Source organism: Hydra viridissima, unplaced genomic scaffold (genome assembly GCF_058129835.1).
Source record: "Hydra viridissima isolate aposymbiotic clone 2 unplaced genomic scaffold, HvirCarnegie_v1 scaffold_4, whole genome shotgun sequence".
Classification (NCBI taxonomy): Eukaryota; Metazoa; Cnidaria; class Hydrozoa; order Anthoathecata; family Hydridae; genus Hydra; species Hydra viridissima.
Window position 1 is genome coordinate 7,534,663 of NW_028324303.1, and position 23,991 is coordinate 7,558,653.

Below are 23,991 nucleotides of genomic sequence, written 5' to 3' on the forward strand. Positions count from 1 at the left end.
CATTTCACATTGCCAGAATAATAACAATGTTATAATTAACATATTTTGAAGAAAAAACATAAAGAAAAAACATACACCACATTGATTAAATAAAATTATATATTGCAGTATTTCATATTGCCAGAATAATAACAATGTTATAATTAACATATTTTGAAGAAAAAACATAAAGAAAAAACATACACCACATTGATTAAATAAAATTATATATTGCAGTATTTCATATTGCCAGAATAATAACAATGTTATAATTAACATATTTTGAAGAAAAAACATAAAGAAAAAACATACACCACATTGATTAAAAGAATACAGATTCTTTACATTGGATCTGAATTCATAAGAATACTATTTAGGAAGTTTAAGTCATCAATTGAGCTAATTTTTGAGATCAGTTGTGTTAGAGTTCGGATACTAGACAACTTGTAGTCAATCCACAAACGGTCATACAAACTTTGTTGCATAGTAAAATATTTATATGCCCTACATATAATATCTGGGGTATATAAAATTTCATCTACATTAACTTTTCTCATGGAATATTAGATTGGTAAGAACTTTCTTTAGACTTTAAAAATCTAACTGCTTCAAATAAAGCAGGTTTTGGTTTTATTAAGGTTAATCTGTTTGTAGGTAAGCAACAAATGAAAAAACATCAAAATTTTCCAAAAAAAAAGCAAAGGAACACCAAGTTTGTAAATTTTTGATTTTGTGTAAATTTTCTTCATTAAGTTGAAAAACAATACAACACTTGCTATTAATGAACATAGATTTAGGGCCTGTTTATATGGACAAGGGCTAGCCCGTTTGCCGAGCTAGTTCGGAAAACGAGCCAGTTTTAAAATTGTGTTAATATGAATTTTTACCAAAAAAATAAAAAATGATATCGAGGTCAGCCTGGCTTTTTCTAGCAGGGCTGGCCTCTTTATCGGTAAAATAATAACTGTAAAGATGGTGGCTAGCGACAAAAAAACACACTGCATTTTAACAATATGTTTAACTGGCATTATAACACAAATAATGCTTCTTAAAAACCTAATTGTATTATATAAGCTTCACAAATTTAAATTTGATACTTATTCAAATACTATTCTTTTACAAAAACAATCCACAATCACTTCAAAAGATGAAACAAGTAGAGAGGCGTCTTAAAAGAAAAAATTGTAGTTGCTGGTTTAAAACTGGCAGAACTGATTTATGGCATAATATAATAACTGGTGTAGCTCCCATTGATGTGATACTTAGGAATAAGCCTAAAACAAATTTTAGGCTTTCACGGTTTCTTTTCATGAATTTCATTTCAGAGTTAAGTCCTTATTTATCTCCTAACCCTTTTTCACCTAACACTATAGCTCTATCAGCAGATAAAAAAGTAGTTATTAATTTATATTACTTAAAATATACTGGATCTTTGTAAATTATAAAAGCAAAACAACTAAAATTTTAATACACAGAAGTTGCCAGTTTTATTACTAAATCTATTATTTTACGCAGAAGCTTTCAAATTTAAAAAATGTAAGAATGTGTACGCATGCATACAAATTTATATAAGAAATTAACCAGCCCGTTTGCCGAGATCTCGGCAAAAAACAGTGAGATCTCACTATCCGGGCTAGCTTGTTTATTCATATAAATGCAAAATAAAGTTAAAATATTGATGACGTTGATATCTCGGCAAACGAGCTGGCTCATTTGCCGAGCCAGCCCGCTTTCCATATAAACAGGCCCTAAATCTTATCAAATACAATTGTTTTATCTTTAAGAAAGACATTTAACTCATTTGGTAAAATATTTCAAAATTTGCTTGCTGCCATGGTTTTTCACACTTTGTTAGGTGGTGTTAAAAAACTTGGTGGTATATTTTTAAAAGTAGATGGTGAGTTTAACACTCATTGTTTTTCATATATGGTTACAAAAGATACATCATCTGGCCAATGCAGTCGACTTACTGCTCTGCTGTCAGAGACAATAAAATCTGCTCTTAGGATCCTTTGGTAATTTATAAATTGAGATTTTTGCTTGAGTGATAGTTCAACTTGCAGAGCAGTTAACAACATTTTAAAGGCATTTTTGAAACTGGAAAAGTAACTTTTTATTAATTTGACAATATTAATACAACTTTATTATCTGTTAGTTATCACAGTATCCAGTTAGCTGTTACATCCTAAAAATGCATATTTACCAACCAATAGGACTTCATAAATTACTAAAAAAGGCACAATAGAGATCTTTGCTAAAAGTAAAAAATCAAAATATAAACGTAATATTAAAAATCAGCCTTCAGTCAAACAACTTTATAGCATAATGTCAAGGCCTGTTACAGCGGAGAAAATAGAATTAGCCTCACCATGTACTGATCCAATATTTTGTAAATCTGTAAACAAGTTTGTGCGGTACATCTTTTGTATCCATACACATATAATTATTGTTACAAACAACAACTTTTTAGATTATAATATAGCATAATGATAAAACCAGATTATAATATAGCATTTGATAAAACCATAAAATGTATAATACTTGATATTTGCGGTAACAAATAGAATTAGCCTCATCAATAACTATTTTCAGTTTACTTGTATATTTTGATCTGGTAATACGTGTTTGTGACTTAGTTTTTTGTTATTATTTGTAAGTTAAACAAAGACTGTTAAATCAGTGCTCATAAAGTTTTTAACATTTGGTTTTTGATACCTTAATTTAAAATGGGACGTGGTAAGCGCTTAACGAATGAAGAATTAGCAGTAATCAAAGCAAACAAAGATACAGGCTTATCTAATCGGGAAATTGCAAAGAAAATTAAAAGATCTCTAAAAGTGGTTAACAATTACTTCAAGATTGGAGTTAATTATGGAGCTTATAAAGGAAGTGGTGGCCAACGTAAAATTGATAATCGTACTAAACGAGTTATTGTATGTAGTGCTGCTGCTCAGCACATGATTGTATCTCAAACTCGTGCTGATTTACAATTACCTGTATCTGTTCAACGTGTGAGACAAATCTTACATGAAGATCCAAACACAGTTTGAAAAAAGCGTAAACCAAAATCAAAACTTACTGCTCGTCATAAAAAAGTTAGATTACAATTTGCGAAAGAACACATGTCTTGGCAAGAAGAGTGGCATCAAGTTCTCTTTAGTGATGAAAAAAAGTTCAATCTAGATGGTCCTGATGGCTATCAATATTACTAGCACGATCTTCGAAGAGAGAAAGAAACTCGGATGAGTCGTAACTTTGGGGGTGGAAATGTTATGGTTTGGGGTGCTTTTTCCTTTGCTGAAAAACTTCCACTGGCATGGATTTCAACAAAAATGAATTCACAGGACTACACTGACTTATTAGAAATAAGTTTACTTGAAAATGGTGAGGAATTGATGGGTGAAAAATTCACTTTCCAACAAGATAATGCCACTATCCATAATTCAAAGCTTACAAGAGCTTGGTTTAGAGAAAAAAATATTCACGTAATGGAATGGCCCGCACGTAGTCCAGATCTTAACCCAATTGAAAATCTATGGGGAATACTTTCTAGAAAGGTTTATGAAAATGGTAAGCAATTTGAATGCAACTTGGAGCTGAAAACTCGTATCAGAGAAGCTTGGAATAAAATATCAATAGAAACTATCCAAAATCTTGTGACTAGTATATCAAACCGCATACTTGAAGTTGTTAAAAGTTCATGAAGCAATACTAAATATTAAATGAGCGTAAAAACAAAATATTTTCTTTATTTTTTTGTATATAACGTTAATGAGGCTAATTCAATTTTCTCCACAAATTGAATACTTTTAATTTTTTTTCCATTTGTAATTAATTAAACATGCCAATTTATAAACTTTTTAGTTGTAGTAGAAGTAATAAAAAATAAAGTAGATTTCATAATTGTTTCACTGTGATTTTTGTTAAATTAGAACAAAAAAAAAAGGTGAGGCTAATTCTATTTTCTCTGCTGTATTACAGAAGGCCATGTTTCAAGTGTAACTAATATAGGGTATTGCTAATCTGACATTTGACCACACTAAGGAAATAAATTTCCATTTTAACATTTTTGTTTTCGGACATTTTAAAATTCTGTCATTTCTTCATGTAGTTAGTTATCTTCATATAGATAGTTTATTGTTCAGATTTAATATAGCAAAAGGAATTTTCAATATTCTGATTTTCTATTTAATGAAAATCAGAATATTGAAAATTCCTTTTTAAATTATTTTTTTTGAATAAAATGTTATTATGTTACAAAATAGCAAGATAACATTAAGTTATATTAGGAATGTACTCAGTCATGATTTTCAGAGGAAATTTTGTTTACTGCAGGTGATTTTGCAATAAAAATGTAATGCAATGGACAGAATTGATACTAGTTAATTAAAAAAATTTTCAGAATCAGTCTGATATATACACATACCCTTTAACAACAGATGAATACTGCAGAAGATGAATACTACATGGATGAATACTTGGTCAAACTGAAACTTAAAAAATATTAATTTTTGAATAAAGCAAAGTTTTCATGACCTAGATATAACCCAAAATAGTCCATGCATAAAAATGAAATATTGAACTTTGCATCAGTATTAACTGAATATGTTATCAAAAACTTAAATAGTTATGAATGAAGTTGTAAAGTTGGGATTTCTGAATGTTGTTGTGAAGTATATTGAAAATGACAATTATAGCTATTTTTAAGAAAAAGTCACATCAAAAAACATAATTTTCTATTTAATCTTATAGTAGCAAAAATAAAAACATCAGTATGATATCTATATCATTAGTGTGCTATTTTGTAAGAATAATGATTTCATTGAAATTATAAAATACTTAATAGATCCCAAATTGTAAAAAACCATCTATAAACAAAAATTTTATGAACCTAAAATTCATTACTTAATCAAATTAAATTAACCAGTAAATTAAATACTTACATATTCAATGATTAGTTTGTATGAAGTTTTAAAGTAAATCTAAATATTCTAACTCTTATCTAAACAAAAACTTTACCAAATTGAGTTGAAGCTGCTCTGTATAATTGTCTTTTTTTTTTATTTTTTACTTCAATTGTATTATGTTGGTACTTTCTTGGTACGGAAAGACATTACAGAAGTTTTGATTAAAAACAGCTCAGAATGAGACTTTTACAGCTGCATGATATATTTGTTGTGTTTTGGCTTAAAAGGTTTTCAGATTTTTCAAGGTAGTAATTAAAGCTCAAGGCTAAACCATTCAATTATAAAATTTTCATCCTTAGAGATTATGTGTCTAAGCAATAAATTGAATTTTCGATCTTCTAACATACATTTTTTTTTTGTATTTCAGTCATAAAATAGAAATGAAAACTTTTGTTTCTAGACTTAATCAGTATAAATTTTTGGCAGCAGAACTAGACACTGTTGAAAATGGTAGTTTTGAATAAAGCCATAATTCTAGTGACACTGATTTATTTATTATATATTAAATATCATGTTACTAAATTTAAGAATAACTTTAACAACAAAATATTAGGCAATAAAACAAAAATATATATAAATTCCTAAATAAAGAGAATACTCAACATTTCTGAAGGACAATATGTTTGAAAAAGTATTTTGTATATAGTGTTTAGAAATGAAGTGACATTCTATTTATTTAGGTGGATATAGCAAGCAAGGTTTAAAAAAAGGAAAAACTATAAAAAAAACTTACTTAGAAGTAATTCTATAAAGAACTCTCTTCAGAAAATCCTGATTTGTCCTAAATACTTTATTCAAAATGCAGGAATATCTCCTCAGAGTTAGAAGAGAACATTAAAATAGTCCACATTTACAATCTAGTCTAATTATCAAAATGATAACTTAGATCAAGTTAATACATTAATTCACATAGACTAAAATCTATGTGCAACAATGTATTAAATTTTTAATGATATTTAGGAATAAATACCAGAGTTGTTTGCAGAGCAAGATGTTCATCTTTAATGGCCAAAAAATTAGTTCTGAGAAAATTAGCTTGATGCAGCTAAGCAATGTGTACTATGCATAGCTGTACTACACATAATATTTAACTAACTTAGATAATTAACTTAAACTGAAGATAAGACTTGTTTGAACAAAGCTGACTTTCAGAGAAACTGCACCAAAACTGCTGCATTTGATTGGTGATAGGATAATATTTGATTGTTTATTGGACATTATTTCAGGCCCTGCTTTATTAATTACTTCTAATACAGAATTAGAATCAAGAAAAAAAAAGGAGTAGGAGGGGGAGGGACAAGGCAAGTATGGATACAAATTAGAAAGATTGCAAACTCTTTAGTGTTCATATATCTTTTATTTTAACTAACTTCCCCTCCATGAATGAAATATATCCAAATTTAAAAATCTGGCCAAAATAAACATAATTCCCTAGATTACTTAGTTTCAGAAGACCTAAAGGTTTTTCAGTCTTGATTACTCAGTTTTCAAAACATTTAAAATTTCAAAATTATCTTTTAGTACTAAAAAACTATTAATTCATCTAATTCTGAGTTGTTGTTCTTTTTCAAAAATGTGTAATTTCTAACAAAACAACTGAAAAAGCAAGAACAACAAAGCAAATTTCTGTATAATTTCACAATTTGTTTCTCTTAATATCATAATGGATTTAATCATATAGCTAAAACATCTGAATTCTAATAAAATCACGTTTTACAATCTTAGATGTTTTGATTTTGACTTCTATACATGTTTACTGTTATAGTCTACAACAGTTAAATAATTCCATTTCATGTCCTGGGTAAAGTGCATGTCTTTTGAATCGTTGCCATTGAGGCTTGAAGTTTGCATGAGGAGCTTCAGTGGCTTGCTCACTGTATATTCCAAGACTTTGATGACTCAGAGAGATGAACTGGACCACGTGAAAGAACACAGTGTGGACCTCTGGAGTGATTGAGACTGGAAAAACATGGTATGCAGCGTTGAGGTTCTCAATGTATTCTTGAAAATTTTCATCCAGATGGGTTCCAAAACATGCAGTTATTAGCTTAACAAATTGCCTGAATGCTTCAACATAGGGAAATGCTGCACTTACAGCTGCTGCTTCAACTTTTTGCTGAAGAATATCAATATTTTTGAACAGCCTTTGACAATAATTTCCATAAAAATGTCCTCCATGAAAGGGTTGGAGGGAAATGTTTAAAACCTCTGACCATTCTTTGACCTCTGGCCAAACTTTGCTCAGACTCTTGAAAAGATGGTTGACCACACCCATCAGTAGGTGAAGTTCCATTGGTGGTATTGCTTTTAGAATGAGTGTTTCATCTGAGATATTGAGCAAGGGCATGTTGATGACATTTCCTAAGCATTTAGCACCCTTACATTACTTCCTTCAGCAACAAAAGCTTGCTGAGCCTTTCTAATGCTTCCAAAAGTTCTCAGTGCATCACATTTTCCAAGGTTTGATGAGTCTGCATCACACCAACAGCAAGGATGTTTGCTAGCATGAGGCTGAAGTCCACAAAGAATGTTAGCAACTTTCATGTCACAAGACAAGACAAAGGAAAAAACACCAAAATTGATGAGTTTCAACAGGTTTTTAGTGTTCTTATAGTTTTCTAGCATTTCTTTAGGAGTCTTCAAGACGGGACTGGTTGGTTCTTGGGCTACACTGATAATACCCAGACTCATCTTAAGAAAGTCACCTCCACCATCAAGTCCGATCTTAATTAGATGTTCTTTGGAGACAGATCTTGCTGATACTATAAATTGAAGATGACTGCCAATATCATTAAAATGAACAACATCTCTAAGGTGGTCAATGTCAGAACATTTAATTTCAGTGACAGAAAAGTGATCTTTGAGCAACATTCCTTGCTCAACAACTCTCCCAGCAAAATATGGCTCAACGACTTTTTGTTGGCATGCAGAGTTAAGAGTCGAAGCAAGTTGTCTCATCTGGTTGTTGGACAAACCAGTGTTAAGTTGAACTGTCACAAGGCTTTCAGTTGGAAGAGGGTCCTTAAATAGCTGTGTTGAAGTAGATTTGCCTGAAATTTAAAACGGATTAATAGAATAAAATGTACCTAATGAAAAGCAATATATTGGACAAAAAGCAGTGAAAAAACACTTACCAAGTTTCATTGGTAATTTAGGTCCCCCACTTGATTTGCTCAGTCGCACTGTGCCATTCGTATATGCATCCTGGGTTCCCAAAAAAGAAGATGCAAAAATTTCTGCACTTTTTGCATCTGGCTTTGCAAGTACAATCAGGTTTGTACTTCTGGTTCCAGGGATGCACTTGTGGGATAAACCCGGTCCAATCACAGTGAGGCATTTTGTGCATCTTTTTTCAACTTTAGATGATTTCTCTTGAGTAGTACTGCTGGACAAAGGAGAGGAATTTTTGCCCTTTGACTTACCAATTTGGCAAATAATAGTCAAATGCAGGAGAATTTTTTGTTAATAGCTTTACAGCAATTGAACTGAAATCATACAATTTGGGAAATAACTGTAATGTTTTTCCCTCATCAGTTTTTTTGTAGAATGAAACAACAATCTGTGCACATTCCATTTGGAAGATGATCATCATTAAAGTCTAATGATTTTGGAGAGTGTTTTGCCAATCTGCTTACCAAGAAAGGTGTTATACTTTGATCACATTTTGACATGCAGAGAATGCTAACTGTGTTTCGACACTCAGCATGAGTTTTAGCAGAATTGGGCATTTTAAATTTATTTTTTTAGTTCCTCTAACAAAAATTTAATCAATTTTAGTTTGAATACTAGAACAAAAATGATGAACTTAAAAAATCTTGTGGATTAACAAGAAATCAAAACAAAACTGATGTTCAACATTAGAGACGTGGTGGGTTCTAGTTTTGTAGAAGAAAAAGCAATTCTTTTGTTAGAGTTGGAATTTTTAAGAATGTTTTTATTCTATATTTACAATAAAATATAAATATAAGCTTATAAAAATGATTTTACTTCATAAAACTCTTTGAAAAAAAATCATAATATGAGCATTTTTACTATAAAAATATTAAAATTGAAATTTCTTTATCAGGGGATAATGATTGATTTTAAAACCACTTGCAATAGTATCCCAAAGGTCCATACTATCACCCCTCCAAAGAACTTTTTCAGGTGTTTTCATTGATGATTCACCCCAAAATTTTCATACCGTGAACTGGGCTTAGTAAATAAACCTCTGATTGAAATTAAGAAACCCCAGTTAAAAATGATAATTTAAATTTAAAGTGTGTTATCTTCATACAACAGTGCTGTTAAAAAAATAAATGCATCCAATATCCTCCTATAAAAAATCAGCTGTTTTCAGATTCTTCTCCAAGAATCTTGGATATGAAGGAGCAAATAAATAACAGCTCTAAAGGACTATAATAGTCTTTAAAACCCCAACTACACAAAATATTAAAAAAACACTCTTAAAATTAACACACAACAGTTAACACCACTCTTAAAGCACTAAAACAACTTTAATTTAGTTTTAAGATAGCTGTATAAAACGTTTTATACTTTTTTTATTTAAACTTTTGATGCCAAAAAACAATTAACATAAAAAATTTTAAGCAAGTAAGCATAAATACTTTCAATGTTTATAGATTTATGTCTCTGATTCAAGGAAAATAACTTTCCAGGCCACGCTGTTAATAAAATGAAAGGATTTTAATACATATCTCTATGTGAAATTTAAATGTAAGATTTCTATTGATAATACTCAAGTATCATTTACAAAAAAAAAAAAATAATAATATACAATTACATTGTGTCACATGATTAAGAAATCATAGTAATAAAAAAATTGATCAAAATTATAATCTAGCTTAAATAAACTAGAATGAATTAAACTTCAAGATAGATTTTTTTAAAAGTTGCAATTGAACGAACAAAATTGAAACATTATTGGAATGCAGATGGCTAACTTTAACAATAACTTAAAAAATCATATGAAATGAAGTAAACAATTTCCAGTTGTTGCAAACCAAGTTTTTTGCTGTATTCTTCCGCTAACATACACAAATAATAATATTAATAATTTATTCTTTGGATCCATTTTTAAAACTAAAAGTACTTAAATGAATCACTTTGTTTTTGATAGCAATAATAGCAATAATAGTAAAAATTATATACCAATAAAGGAAAAAACTTCAAATCTGTTAAAACCATAAAAGCTATAATAAACAATTTTATTTTGAATATAATTATAGTATATTTAAAAGAGGTTTAGGCTTAACACTTTTTAAACATAAAATGTTGCTAACCTTTACTTGCTAACTTTTTATTGTAAAATAAAAACTTATGAAGTTGCCAAATCTACTTCATACATAATTTTTTGAAAAAGTTACTTTTTCTTAAAGTAATTTTTGTAATATAAATTTATTTGTTTTGTTTTATTTTTTATCCTAAAACTCACTTTAAATTTAAGACTTATGTAAAATTCTTCTACTTATTATTCGACATATTTTTTTAATTTATCAATATTTCTGATTAATGCAATGAAATAATTTTGAATTTCAAACGCATAAAGTTTGCTTTTATAATGCAATTTTAATCAAAAAACAAATATCACAAGCAATCCACTTAATGAAACAACCCATATACTTTACTGAAATCCAACATAAAATTCAAAATAATGCAAAAAATTTTAAAAAGTTAATTAACGATCCCCTATGTTTTCAGCGCTTGAAAAACACTTAATAATATTTTTGGTCATGTGGTTTATCGTAAAAGAAGATAAGATAATGTAATTTAAAATCACGTGACATTAAAACGAGATATTTGAAGATCAACTACTGGAATATTTTTCTAAAAAAAATGGCGGATTTGCATATAAAAAAAAACCATTTTGAGAATATTTAGATATGTTTACCTCACGACCGGTAGGAAGATGCTTGGCTAACTTTACTTTCGCGAAGTTTCCTTTACCAATTGTTTTAATAAGCTTATATTTTCCAACATAAATATCTTCAGTGGAACTTGTTGCAGATCTAGTTCGAGATTTTGAACTCGAATGTGAATCCTCGACCTTTAAGGTAAACAATAATTCAAAAAACATTTTTAAATAAAAAATAAACATTTTGATTGATCTACTTTTTAGACGTTAATAACTTGTATACCTTTTTTACATTAGGTCTATGTCCATGATGAGAAGAGTGTCTTGTACTATCTGTATTGTCAACAGATACTGGTTGCCTAACAGAAGACATCTTTATTTTGAAATGCAAGTATGATCGCCCCTAAATCAAATTCTAGGAGGCAGTGTGAATAAGCATCACAATCATTATCCACATATATAATTCGCTATATGCATATACATATGTATATATAATTGTATAGAAAACGCGTGTATATGGAGAACACGGAAAACCCTTCTAATTTTTAAATCTTAACGATGGACCTAAACATTGATATAAAGCAAACAAACATTTTTTTAGTTTCCAGTCTTCTGTATTTCAGCAAAAATTTAATATGCTCTTACTTTGCACTGCGTTTCAGATTGTAAATGCGCTGGATCTTTTCAAAAAAAAGCAATTAAAATTATGCTTTTATAGTTATCATTAATATAAATATTTGTTTAGGCTCATATTTATGTAAAACTTAAGGAAAAAACGTATATAATATAAAAAAATTTTCTTCATTCCTTAACGTTGCCTATTTCATTCCATTTGTTGAACATTAGTAGAAGTTAAATACAATGAAATGTTGACCATAAATAGGTGCTTTTTTTTTTCGCCTAAAAGTTAATTTTTAATTTTGAAGACGTATTTTTTTATAAAACATTTTAATATAAATAATTCCTTATCGTTCCTTAATTAATTTTAAACGGAAAAGTTGTATTTTTGAAATCTAAAGTAATTTTCAGTTAATGAACTGTTTCATAGATGTCTTTCTTTTTTTGTGTTTTTGTTATTAGCCTGTGTATTTCAAAAGGTATTCCAAAATCAAGTACCCTGAAATGTTTAAGAGAATAAGATTCGTGTTATTTAAAAAATGAGATCTGATTTAATGTTAGAAACAGAATGAAAACATAAAGGTAGATTTTCTATTTTAAAATCTATACATAAATGTTAAATGTTGAAAAATGTTTTTTATCTTAAGTGTAAGGTAGACCGGGGTCGAAAGTAACAGGGGTCGGTTGTATCAGTGCGAATATCTCTGTACATACTATAGATAGGACGCCGCCATATTCGATGATTTTTACCTAAAATCGATGTCCACTGTTGCTTTAGTTTTTTTGCCACCGGCGCACGAGTCGTTCGCGTGTTCCGTTGTGCATGGTGTTTATTTGTGCAAAATATAATTTCTGTGTCAGGTGAGTACATTCTGTCTTGGTAATTTCAAAATATTGTTATTTTTACGTAATTTAGTATGAATTTAGATTATCTTTACAACGATTAAATAAAAAATATATAATGTCAAACGAAAATGAACCTACTGGGGCGGTTCTATCAATGAATGACACAAAATTCCGGGGTCAATTGAACCCATGCAACCAACCCCAGGATATCATTTTTAATAATTGTTATGGTTTATTTACATTCGAACTGACAAAATAAATATTTTTTATGTTCGTAGTGGTTCTTACCTCTGTATTTTACTTGCTGGTAACGAAGTATTTTAAGCTTTTTTTTATATAATATTTAGTAAATGTTGACAAGAGCACAGAAAATGTCAAAAAAAACTTATTGAATACATATCAAATTCATTGTTATAAACTAATATGGATTTTCTCTACTTTAGGATGCCCCGAAACCGCATAAAAAGAACAGATAGGGGTAGCCAATCCCAATCTTCGTACGAATCTGCCTACAATGATGTAGTCAAAGAAGGAGTTTCTAATAGAAAAGCTGCACAAAAACATGGTTTGTGCAATGCGTTATTACGAAGGTATATATTAAAAATAAACACATCAAACGAACCTGTAAATGTTTTTACTGCTGACCACGAAATTTCTATGAAGAAATATATAATGAAGGCAGCTGAATTATATTACGGATTTTCGCCGTGGGAAGTAAGAAGACTGGCATATGAGCTCAATATGCCGTTATAATGGAAAAATAACAAATGAGCAGGGGAAGATTGGTTCAGCGGTTTCATGAAACGACATCTGGAATTGTCGATAAGATGCGCCCAACCCACTAGCTTAGCAAAAGCTACAAGCTTCAATGAAGCAAATGTGAATTTATTCTTTGAAAATTTCGAAAAGGTTCTAGACAAACACAAAAACGAACCAAAAGACATATACAACGTATATGAAACCGGTGTCACAACGGTACAGAAACCATGTAAAATTGTGAAGAAAAGAGGATCTCGTCAGGTCGGCGCCTTAAATTCTGCCGAACGTGGAAATCCGGTTACCGTTGTATGTGCAGTGAATGCTATAGGAAATCATATACCCCCTATGTTTGTATTTCCTCGGATTAGATATCAGGATCGTTTCGTCAGAGATGGTCCAGTGGGAATTGTTGGCGCTGGCAACAGCAGTGGCTGGATGCAGGAAGATGAGTTCCTTATATTTTTGAAGCACTTTCAAAAGTACACATCGTCATCAAAAGGCAGAAAAAAATCTCCTCCTTTTTGATAATCATTCGTCACATATTTCAATTCGGGCATTGGATTATTGTAGTGAAAATGGAATAGTAGTTTTATCTTTCCCACCTCATTGCTCACACAAATTGAAGCCTTTGGACCGTTCTGTATATGGCCAATTCATAAAAGCTGTTTACTCCACCAGTGATGCTTAGATGCGAAATTATCCAGGTAAAACCATGACCATATATAACATACCATCTATTGTTCAAACGGCTTTACCAATAGCATTCACGTCTACTAATATTCAAGCTGGGTTTAGGTGTACCGGTATTTATCCATATACAAGACAAGTTTTACAGACTTGGATTTTGCGTCATCATTTGTTACGGACAGACCAATGCCAGAAGATAGACCAATTCTAGAAAACAGACCAGTTACAGAAAACAGTCCATTGATAAGGAAAAATGTAGACAGCGATGACGATAGCGACGAATGTTTATGCTTAATTTGTTTAACGCTTTTCTATTAAAGTAATCCTAACGAAAAGTTAGATGTGTAAGGCTCACGCTTTCTTTACATCAGTTATAACGCAGCGCTACATTGCATTTAACATTGAATGTGCGCATTACTTTATATTTATTTTAATGCTCAAGTATTATTTTAATTTTTAGTGCGAAATTTTTTTGGGGGCATTGGAATTTGAGTTAGTAATGAAAACTTCATGAAGTGGGAGATAAAAAAAAAAATGACAATGAGGAAATTGAAAGTAGAAAATGTTGCAGGAGGTAATTTTTGTAAATCTATCTAAAATATCTACCCTCTCTATATTTAAGTGGTTTAAAATTTTTTCTTATAACAAGTGTTTGTGGCACCTAGATTCATGGTAGCCAAAATTGGCTAATCTAATCAACTCTGATTTGGTGAACCTTCAAATTTATAAGTTTATCTTAAAGACTTTGTGTTTGAAGAAAAAATCCTTTTTAGAGATGGTTATGAAAATATGTGATGTACGAGCTAAAGCGTTTTTAAAATGTATAAAGGGTCATTATGGACATGATAGGTGGAAATAATGCAAAGGGAAAGTGTTCGTTAAGTTGGTACTTGTTCTTTAATACGGACTGATAAAAATTTGAATAAAAACGTCAGTGCGGTCAATTACCGTTATCTGAACATGGTATCCCAATTATGACTGAATTTGTGCTTGATTATATCCGTTTGATTTGTCCTAGAATTGTGAAAAACTTATGAAGCAGCATATAAACGCCTTATGGTCAGTTATACTAAACAAAATATTTTCTGAGCTTCTTGAAATCAGAAAATACATCATCAGGGTTTTTATATCATATAAAAAAATATACCATCAAGGTTTCAAGCTTTAGAGAACTTTCTGAATTTCAAGCAACAGAATTTCATTTTTTTCTATTGTACACTCTAAAAACAATCCGTTAGAAAAAGTAACGGATTGCGTGTCTCCGTTAAATCAAGGACGTATTAATAGATGGACGTTCAACGCATTGTTATATATCAAAGGTGCCGCCAATTAGCCAAAAACTATGCGTGTTACCGTCAATTTTCTTAATTCATGATACAGATACTCCGACTTCTACTCGTCAAATTTCCGTCAAAAAACCTTCCTCAGTAAACCCATTATAATTATGCATTTACTGAAGCTTATGGTTATAAAAGACAAAAAAATTAATCAAGAATAGTTCACAAATCAGAAAAAGGTTGATTTGAGCTATGAACTTTGCTTAATAAAAATTTAGCTGTGTTTAAACTTTGACTTCTAAAACTAGGCTTTTGCAAAAAGGCTATGTTTGGTTTACTAGAATGGATAGAGTAAAGTGAAACAAATTTTCCTTATTAAATTGAAGCTGCTATGATATAGTTTAAAGGTCGAAAAAGATATTTTTAATGCTCTTTTCACCCCACTCTCAGATTATGCTTCCCACTTTAAGGTTCAAATCAGAGAGTATTTCTTATTTTTGTCGGAAATGTCGAACTTTTTTGCCTCGCTTTTTTTTTTCTCTTGAATTTGTGATTATTTTTTTTTTGTGAACGACCTAGTTAAAAAATTTCTTACTTTCGATACCTAAACTGCATTTTGTCTAAAGGTATTATAACTAAAAGCATCTTAAAGTTCATAAAATACTGTTCGTTTCAGGAGTTGGAAAGATATATAAAGTATGTATTTTTAATGAGCATTTTTGTTTAAGCATTTTTAAACTGTCATGTAGAGCTAATTTAAGTTATAATGATCTTATTTTTTTAATTATTACTGTTGTTACTAATAGTAACAACAGAAATAATAAAAATGATAAGACCATACTTTTAGTTGCATATTCTTGAGCCTTCTACAAGTGATGTATAGCCTTATTTTTAACCTTCTATAAATATTATATCAAAAGAAGTAATCTTATATTCATATTTATTATCTCATTACAGGATAAATAACGAGTCTTCATGAGGAATATTTAAAACATTTATGTAGAAAGTGTGGCTGCATAATAAAGCAGGATAGTCACTATCAAATAAAACCTGTTGTTATCTATAAACAAGCAATTCTTAGCTTTTACAAGCTGGATACAACCTCAGACTATCAAAAAGTTCATCCTGAATATTTATGCAAATCATGTTATATGGTTTTATACAGGTTAGATTTAAAATCAAAAAAAGGCTTTGAAGTTGAGAGGAATGATAAATTCTTCACTTTTTCTGAACACACAAAAACCTGTTATGTATGTAACACACTCACAAGAGTTGGAAGAAATAAAAAAGTACATGCGATAAGTATTCATCAACAGTTAAAAGCATTTGCATCAAAACATGGTTTTGACTGTTACAATGAAAATAAGAAAAATTATTTTGTAATAGTTAAAATCAATAGTTATCGCCAATCAAATGGCATGTGCAGACTAATTGTTTTAAATCGTGAAGTGCCATTATCCATTAACATTAACAAATCTCTTCCAGATCAACTAAATCTCCAATCTGCTAATATCATATTCTCCAACATTTCATGCATAAACATCTGTAAATGTAATATTGACTTCCACTATCTTTTTTTCTAATCAAAAATAAATTTTCTGATTTTAAAAATTTCCGAAGCACATCAAATGAGGATGTTGGAATAATTGAAACGAGAGAAGGTAATACAGTTGAAAACTTTAAAGTTATTAGACATAAAGGTCGTTCATTAATATGTTTAGAAGTCTGTTGTGATTTTAGCACCATCTACCTTACTAACTTGGCTGTAATGGAACCCAGGTTAAAGAGAAATGTCAATCATCTATTACCTTTAACTAGCCATTTTTTAACTGTGTACATTTTCTTACACCAGTATATGTAAAAAATGTAATAAAGACAACTTGCATTCTTCTATATGGAAGTTCAATAGTACATTACAACAATTTACAGTTTTGAATAATTTCTAAAATCAAAATTAAGAGTTATTACAATATTTTCATAATCTGGGAGTATTTGCAAATATAAATTAGCACCCGTTTAGGCGTTAAGCTCCACAACATGTGAGTATAAGCACACCTTTAGTGGCAATGTAACATTTCTTTTCATGCTTTTTAAAATTCGATTCTCTAAGATATTTATTGTAACATTTCAGACAGGTAAATTTAGTTATTAAGCGTTTTTCTGTTTTTTTCAGCATTTTGGTTTCTTCTGCAATCAGCTTCTCTGTAGGAATTGCTGGTGGTATGAGCTCCAATTCAAAATCCTCTGATAACAATTCCGCCAACTCTTCAAGATCTATCTCAATAAAATCATCCACAACTAATTCAATTTGGTTATCAATATTTTCAAGCAAAAAAGAATAATCTTGATTAATAGCAAAGTTTTCTGTCATACTCATTTTATGTATCGATGCTCAGTAAAATACTTTTAAAAATATTTTTATTGGCTAGTCGAGACCATCTTTTTCCGACGTCAAAAAAAATTAAAATACTCCCCGGTTTCGCAACTATCACCTATTGTTTCGCTTTTGTTATCTAAACAAAGCGTAACACGCATATCTTTTTTATGAAACAATGCGTTGAACGTCCATCTATTAATGCGTCCTTGGTTAAATTAACGAAGTAATTCGTTTCCTAAAACAACAAAATTAACGGAATAAAGTTAAAAAATTACGTAGTCTTCGAAATTCCTTTAATTCAACGGAATAAATAATAAAATCCGTTAAAAAAAAAAAATTTTTTTTTAAATGGTTTCCGAAAGAAATTATGAAGTGCTTCCTCTGTAGATTATATTTTTCATCATAACATATCCTTTTTTCTCATTTTCGAAGTTTACATGGGTTGACTTCGAGAGGTTCAGAAGTCAAATGCACTTTTGATAAACGCAATAGAGTTTTCATAAGTTTCATAAAGTTAAGAAAACATTATGAAACCCAGCATTCAACAATAATTCCTGATGTGTGTGTGTGTGTGTGTGTGTGTGTGTTTATATATATATATATATATATATATATATATATATATATATATATATATATATATATATATATATATATATATATATATATATATATATATATATGTATATATATATATATATATTAATTTAAAAAAATAAAAAGATATTCTTTTGATAAATTATTTTTTAAATCTTGTTTGTTAGAGTTTTATTTGTCAGCATATTGAAGTAAAACCTAAAAAATAATAAAGTTTTGAATTGTTTTTTCTATAATCATTTAACTATAAAAATATATATAGATGTGTGATAATTTTTAATATTTGTATTATTATCTTATATGTTTTTAGCTTTAATATGTAGTTTAAGCAAGTTAAGGACTTACATGGACATCAGCTTACAATGGTTTAATCATGTTCAAGTATTACAGTTATCTGTTCCTTTTTATTGTATTTTTTTAAAAATAAATTTGTCAGTTAGATCAGACAAATATTGTAAAAAATGAGTTGTTAACAATATTTTTTGTTTACAGGATCTTTAAATCACATTTACATCGTAGATAAAAGGTTTATTTCAATAAGTTTAATTTGCCAGCTTTTTTGTAGTTACACAGTTTTAGTATAAACTAATTGGTTAGTTACACAATTATCTTTATATGGCTTGTTTATATCCTTATAATTTACTATTTTAGATACATGGTATGCAATATCACGCTGTAAGTTTAAGTTGTAAAATTAAGAATTAGATTTTGATTTGCATTTCTTTTGATGGGGATATTTATTTAGGTTAGGTACAACTTAGTTTATGTATGCCTTGTTTATACTCGTTTAGAATTTACTACTTAGACACGAGGGATGTCGTATCAAATTGAAATTCTGATATTGCTATTTGCATCTTTTTTGGTAAGCTTATTTATTTTTGTTTTAATTTATTGTTATTTAAGTTGGAGACCTTTTTTTATTTTGTTCCTGACAGGTTTTGAAGTATGTGGAAATTATAGAACCTTTCAGTTATCAGATAAGATTATCTTTTGTTACACATTTTTATTAAAGATATTATTTAGTTGTTGCATTGAACTTTATCTTTAGAAAATGGTATCAGAAATAAATAAAATAAAAAAATTTCTATTATCAATTTATAAATCAGGAATAAACAATAGCAATATTTCTTAATCGTACTTTGTAAAATTTTATTTTCATTTCATACTATTTATATAATTTAGGTTCCATATTTTCTTTATTGTATTTTATGTTATATTTACCTTTAGGAATTGACAACACGTTGCTGGAATTGAAGCGTGAAACATGTACTAAGAACAGCAGAGTTAAAACCTAAAACCTAATTTGTTAACAATTGGTTTAGTTTAAACATCTATTGTGTATATGTGTGTGTGTTTTATACAGATGTTTTATAACCTCAAATATAATGACTATTAAAAATATATTTAAAGACTATTTTGATTGTAATTAAAAGTTTGTGTACTGAATTACATTATTACAAATATTTGATTAGTTTTCAATGTCCAGTTAAAGAGTTTTTGAAGCTTGTTAACAAATTGAGTACTATATTTCTCCCAACCATGGTAGTTTGTATAATTAGTACTGCTTGTATTAGATGAGTGGTAATTATTACATTTATAATGGTAAGAACCAATGTGTATTAAGAATATCATAATAAAATAATCCATATATTAAAAAATGTAAGGATTATTTTATTATCAAATTCCAATACTATGTGGCTTAATTCATCTTTAATTATAATGGAGTGATTTTAACTGATTATTCCCTACAATAACGTTATTTTAACTGAATAAAAACAGCGGATAATTTGATGCACTGACGTAATAACTGCTTTAGGGGAAAGGTGCCTATGATGGCATACTTAACTTTACCGTTTCTCTGAGTCATTGCCTGAAAACTTAAAAAATAATTTTTGACATGGGTGTATTCCCTTTAGCATGCAGAATAATAATGAACCTCAGAATTTTTACTATTTTGCTTTTTTATAAGTTTATATCATTAAAAAAAAAAATACAAGTATGCCATCATAGGCAACTAACTGCTCCTATGATGACACACTTTAAATAAAATAGACAAACAAGAATTTTTTTTGTTTTTTATTAATCGAAACACAACTTATCAAAAAAACAAAGTTAATAATAAATATTAGGTCTATAAGCATAGTTCACATATAAATTTTTTTCTACTTCTATTTATGCACATAAAAAATGACAACAAGGTCTGTATTTTTGACAACAAATCCATGGTTCTTTAGAGTAAGACAGCGTATAAAGTTCATAACAATACAAAAATGTTGATATTTGAAATAGTAAAATGAATTTCAAATCATATTTGAAATTCATTTTACTATTTCTTCCTTTAATCTCCTTACTGTAGTACTTTTCTTCAACAGTCGTCTTTCTTTTTGTTTTTCTAACAAATTTTTCCTTTTCTTTGTTATCTTTTTCTTTTACCTTTTTTATTCTTGGATATCCGGTGTGGTATTCAGAGGTCCAGTTTTTCCACGTTTTCGTGCCCTTTTCAATTCGATTTTAAGGATTGCTAAAGGCACCGGACACAACTTTTGTATAACAGATCTTATCCTTTCGTTGAAACAGAAGATCCAATCTATATGGAAGCTTCTGATGGGGAAGATTTCCAAATGTGTTGGTTTCTGAAACTCTTGTATTTCATCTTTGTTCTTAGCCTGATCACCTTTTTATGAGCATAAAAATTTATTTCAGGCATTTTTTTCAATTCATTTTGCAGACTTTCCTATGTTGGCAACATCTCGGTATGCCATCATAGGAAAGAGTCACCATATTTATTAAAACAAGCTGTGTCTACCTTATTCTACACGTAGCATTAAAACAAGTATTCTAATAAATGTACAAAGCCTGCAGATGAAATGCATGAAAGTTTCACTTCTGTATGATGTCTAATAAAATCGTAATCCTAAATATATGAGGGCATTAAAACTACAACACCACATGCGAAAATTTAGGTTCGTTGATTACAAAAGCATTATTTATGACATAGGGACGAATTTTTACCAAAAGTAATGAATTACTAATATACACATGTTGGTCTAATCACTTATGCACCAAAACCAATATTTTTGGAAATATGACCAGTATGCCATCATAGGCGCTATGCCATCATAGGCACCTTTCCCCTATTTAAAAGGATTGTTTTATCGGAAAAATATCAACGGACTTCAATCCGTTAAAACTTTAATCCGTTAACTTAACGGAAAAGCCGTTGGTGTAATAGCCACGGATTGATCTGTTACCCAATTCGTTGTATACAACGGATTTTTTTTTAGAGTCTATTAAGTAGTATTTGCAGTGAAATATAAAGTAACAATAGTTGTAAACTTTTTTTGGCATTATCTGCTACCGTGCACATCTTATAAAAGTTTATAACGGTCAATATATAGTTATAATGTTGCAAGACGTCAGGTGAAATTTTTTTGTGTGAAATCATTGACAAGAACTCCTTGTCAATTATTTGATAATTTTTTAACAAATTATTCAATTATTTAATAAATTGTTTATAACTAGTACATCACCACCAATCTGAAATCTATCCTCTCTAAGCTAGGGGTTGTAAATTCCAGAAATTTTTTTCTATTGCCATTGTAGCAGGAAATTTTGATACCATTCCCGGGATCCCGAAAAAATTTTTATTATTTAAAAAAGAAAAGTCTTAACTTTAAAAATGCATTCTCAGTATGTTTGTAAATTTAATTAGTTAAAGTACTTATGTGTATCTTAATTGCACTTTTAAAGTTATTTTTGTGACACATCTTCAGAAAGCTTCCCAGCCAACATTGACAGACGGGTACCGTATGGTTTTTAACTGAGCTTAAGGGAACGAGATTTAGAAGGGTTTGTGTTCTGGTTTCCAGATGGGTCCCGTACGATTGAAAAATTAAGCAAAAATAGTAATATGGGTCGCATGTGGTGATTATAAGGGCTAAGAAAACTGGGATTTTTACGGGTTTCCCATTAGGGACCCATCTGGTGAAAATAATATGCGGAAAAATCTATGCAATCAGACAATTAACGCCATTTGTAACTTACCTTGTGCAAAAAAGTTTTTACAATATAACGTATAAATTTAAGTTATAATCATTTTCTCGTTTTATGTTTTTTATGAAACTCTATATAAAAAGTTGTTATAACTATTTTTATTTTTTATATATAAATTTTTCTCTTTTTCTTTCTTTAGTAAAAAGTTGAAAATTTTACAAAGATTTACATGCAATTTGAACAATAAATACTTTAAAGAATTCATTAATATTTACGTTTATGAAAAGTAACGCCACAAGGAAATGCATATAATATTATAAAGTTGACGTGAGGGTTTTCATTATTGCCTTACTTCCTTGTGGCATATATTCTTAGAATCATGAATGGTTTTTGAAGACCATTGAACGTTTTTCTGTAAAACCAAAAGTGCAATTTAGTAATATTTTATTCTTATATAAAAGAGATTGCGGAGTATGGATTTTTTCTATTTTCATTTACATTTTGTAGCAGAGTAACTTACTGTGTAATTTCTGTACTGTGTTACTGAGTAAGATGTTGTATGCAATTGTCGCATTCGATTAAGAAAACAATACAGATTACGTGCCACTAATTTGGTTAGTGAATGCTGGCGCGACTCGACTTTCTCCCCCCCCCCCCCCCCTTTTTTTTTTTTATGATTGATTATGATAGAGAATTTTATGCTGATTCAGAAAAATAAAAAACATGGACCTGAAAATTAACGGAAAGTGCTCTAATTCGATGTCAAAAATCCCACTAAAAACCCTAATATTCGCCATTTTTTAAAAATCTTTTTCAAAACGCTTTCAGTTTTAACGAAAATTAATTACTGTTGCATTGCGCAATAAGCAGACCTGGTTTCAATTAACCTAAATATTATTATTTTTAAGTATTATAACGAAAGTGTTATAACGAAATGAAATTAATGGAAGATTTCAAATAAAGTTTGAACGTAGAATGTTAGAATGTAGACAAATTGGTAAATAACTATTATTGTATTGTATGCTGGTTTTTTTATTAAGAAAACGGTTTGAGGGTTACATTTTATAAATTTTACATGTGATAAAACAATTATGAACTAAATTTCAAGAGTTCTTCTTTTAGGAAAAAAAAACTGTTGAATTCTTTTTTAAAATTTATTACGAAAGTACATTACTTGCATTACAGTTTATTCTCTAATAAATCAAAAAACGGCTATTTTCATAGCCACAAAAAATTGTGCAAGATAAACATAGTTAAACGACTTTTTTAATGTAAAAACCATGCTACGAATGTATTGCTTTTGTAAGCTAAAAGATCATAAACTTTTTATTCTCAAAATGGCGAATATTAGGGTTTTTAGTGGGATTTTTTACAACTTTGACTTCGAATTAGAGCACTTTCTGTTAATTTTCAGGTCCATGTTTTTATATTTTTCTGAATCAGCATAAAATTCTCTATCATAATCAATCATAAAAAAAAGGGGGTGGGTGAGGGTGAGGTGGGTGAGGGTGGGGAGAAAGTCGAGTAGCGCCGTGAATGCTATGAGTCACAGTGTCACGAAATGACTTTTAATTCGAACCTCTTGTCCCGAGAAAACTCTTTGGAGGTTTGAGAGTACACATGTGTAGAATAACACTAGAGTTGGTTTTGAAATCTTTCATCATTGTCCGAGAAAGAAAAATCAGTTTAAAGTTTTTAATTTTATTGCTCAGAATAAAAATTTTACAAAAAAATTATTTCTTTAAAAAAATCTTGTTCTCTATTATAACATATAAATTTCTTCAACATATAATGTGTTTGCAACTCTAAACAAAGCAAAACCAAAAAAAATACATACAAACTATTCTTGAAAGACAAACAGTTTTCTACTTTCAGCTTTGAAATTCAAGCTGTGAAAAACATTAATGATTCTAGATACTTATACAAAATTATTCTACTCAATTGATTAAGAAGCAAGCCTTTATTAAACTCTTACATAGCATATGTAATTAATAACTGTAAATGTCTCTTCCACAAATAGAAATCAAAATAAATGTT

The 23,991-nt window shown here is 29.3% G+C and overlaps 2 protein-coding genes and 1 long non-coding RNA gene across 20 annotated transcripts in view; 1 reads left to right on the forward strand and 2 right to left on the reverse strand.

Annotated features, from left to right (window-relative positions):
- Window positions 1–11,411, reverse strand: part of LOC145183456 (MAP/microtubule affinity-regulating kinase 3-like) — a 62,670-nt gene extending 51,259 nt beyond the window's left edge. For 15 of the 16 annotated variants that reach the window (XR_016451646.1, XM_090084656.1, XM_090084654.1 and 12 more), the window contains exons 1-2: window positions 11,084–11,410; window positions 10,837–10,992 (exon numbers count right to left, since the gene is read on the reverse strand). Coding sequence is in view for 15 of the 16 variants with exons in the window: in XM_090084656.1 (XP_089940782.1) it covers window positions 10,837–10,992; window positions 11,084–11,173 (246 nt within the window). In the remaining variant the exon portion in view is untranslated. Of the gene's footprint in view, window positions 1–10,836; window positions 10,993–11,083 lie in introns of all 16 variants that reach the window. The other variant, XM_090084651.1, reaches the window with a different exon arrangement.
- Window positions 6,301–9,104, reverse strand: LOC149889638 (uncharacterized). The gene is made up of 2 exons (XM_090084660.1): window positions 8,081–9,104; window positions 6,301–7,996 (listed from the first exon to the last, which is right to left on the reverse strand). Exons 1-2 carry the CDS (start codon window positions 8,088–8,090, stop codon window positions 7,308–7,310), a joined length of 699 nt encoding a protein of 232 aa, XP_089940786.1. The 5' UTR covers window positions 8,091–9,104; the 3' UTR covers window positions 6,301–7,307.
- A 6,734-nt stretch (window positions 11,412–18,145) lies between the features above and the next one.
- On the forward strand, window positions 18,146–19,424 carry LOC149889639 (uncharacterized). 3 transcript variants are annotated; one of them, XR_016451982.1, is made up of 5 exons: window positions 18,146–18,342; window positions 18,454–18,487; window positions 18,613–18,636; window positions 18,753–18,823; window positions 19,189–19,424. It is a non-coding gene; the product is annotated as an uncharacterized LOC149889639 (long non-coding RNA). The 3 variants fall into 3 exon arrangements; XR_016451983.1 differs by lacking the exons at window positions 18,454–18,487; window positions 19,189–19,424 and adding an exon at window positions 18,897–19,145 and having other exon boundaries at window positions 18,147–18,342; XR_016451981.1 differs by lacking the exon at window positions 18,454–18,487 and having other exon boundaries at window positions 18,155–18,342.
- The last annotated feature ends 4,567 nt before the right edge of the window (window positions 19,425–23,991 follow it).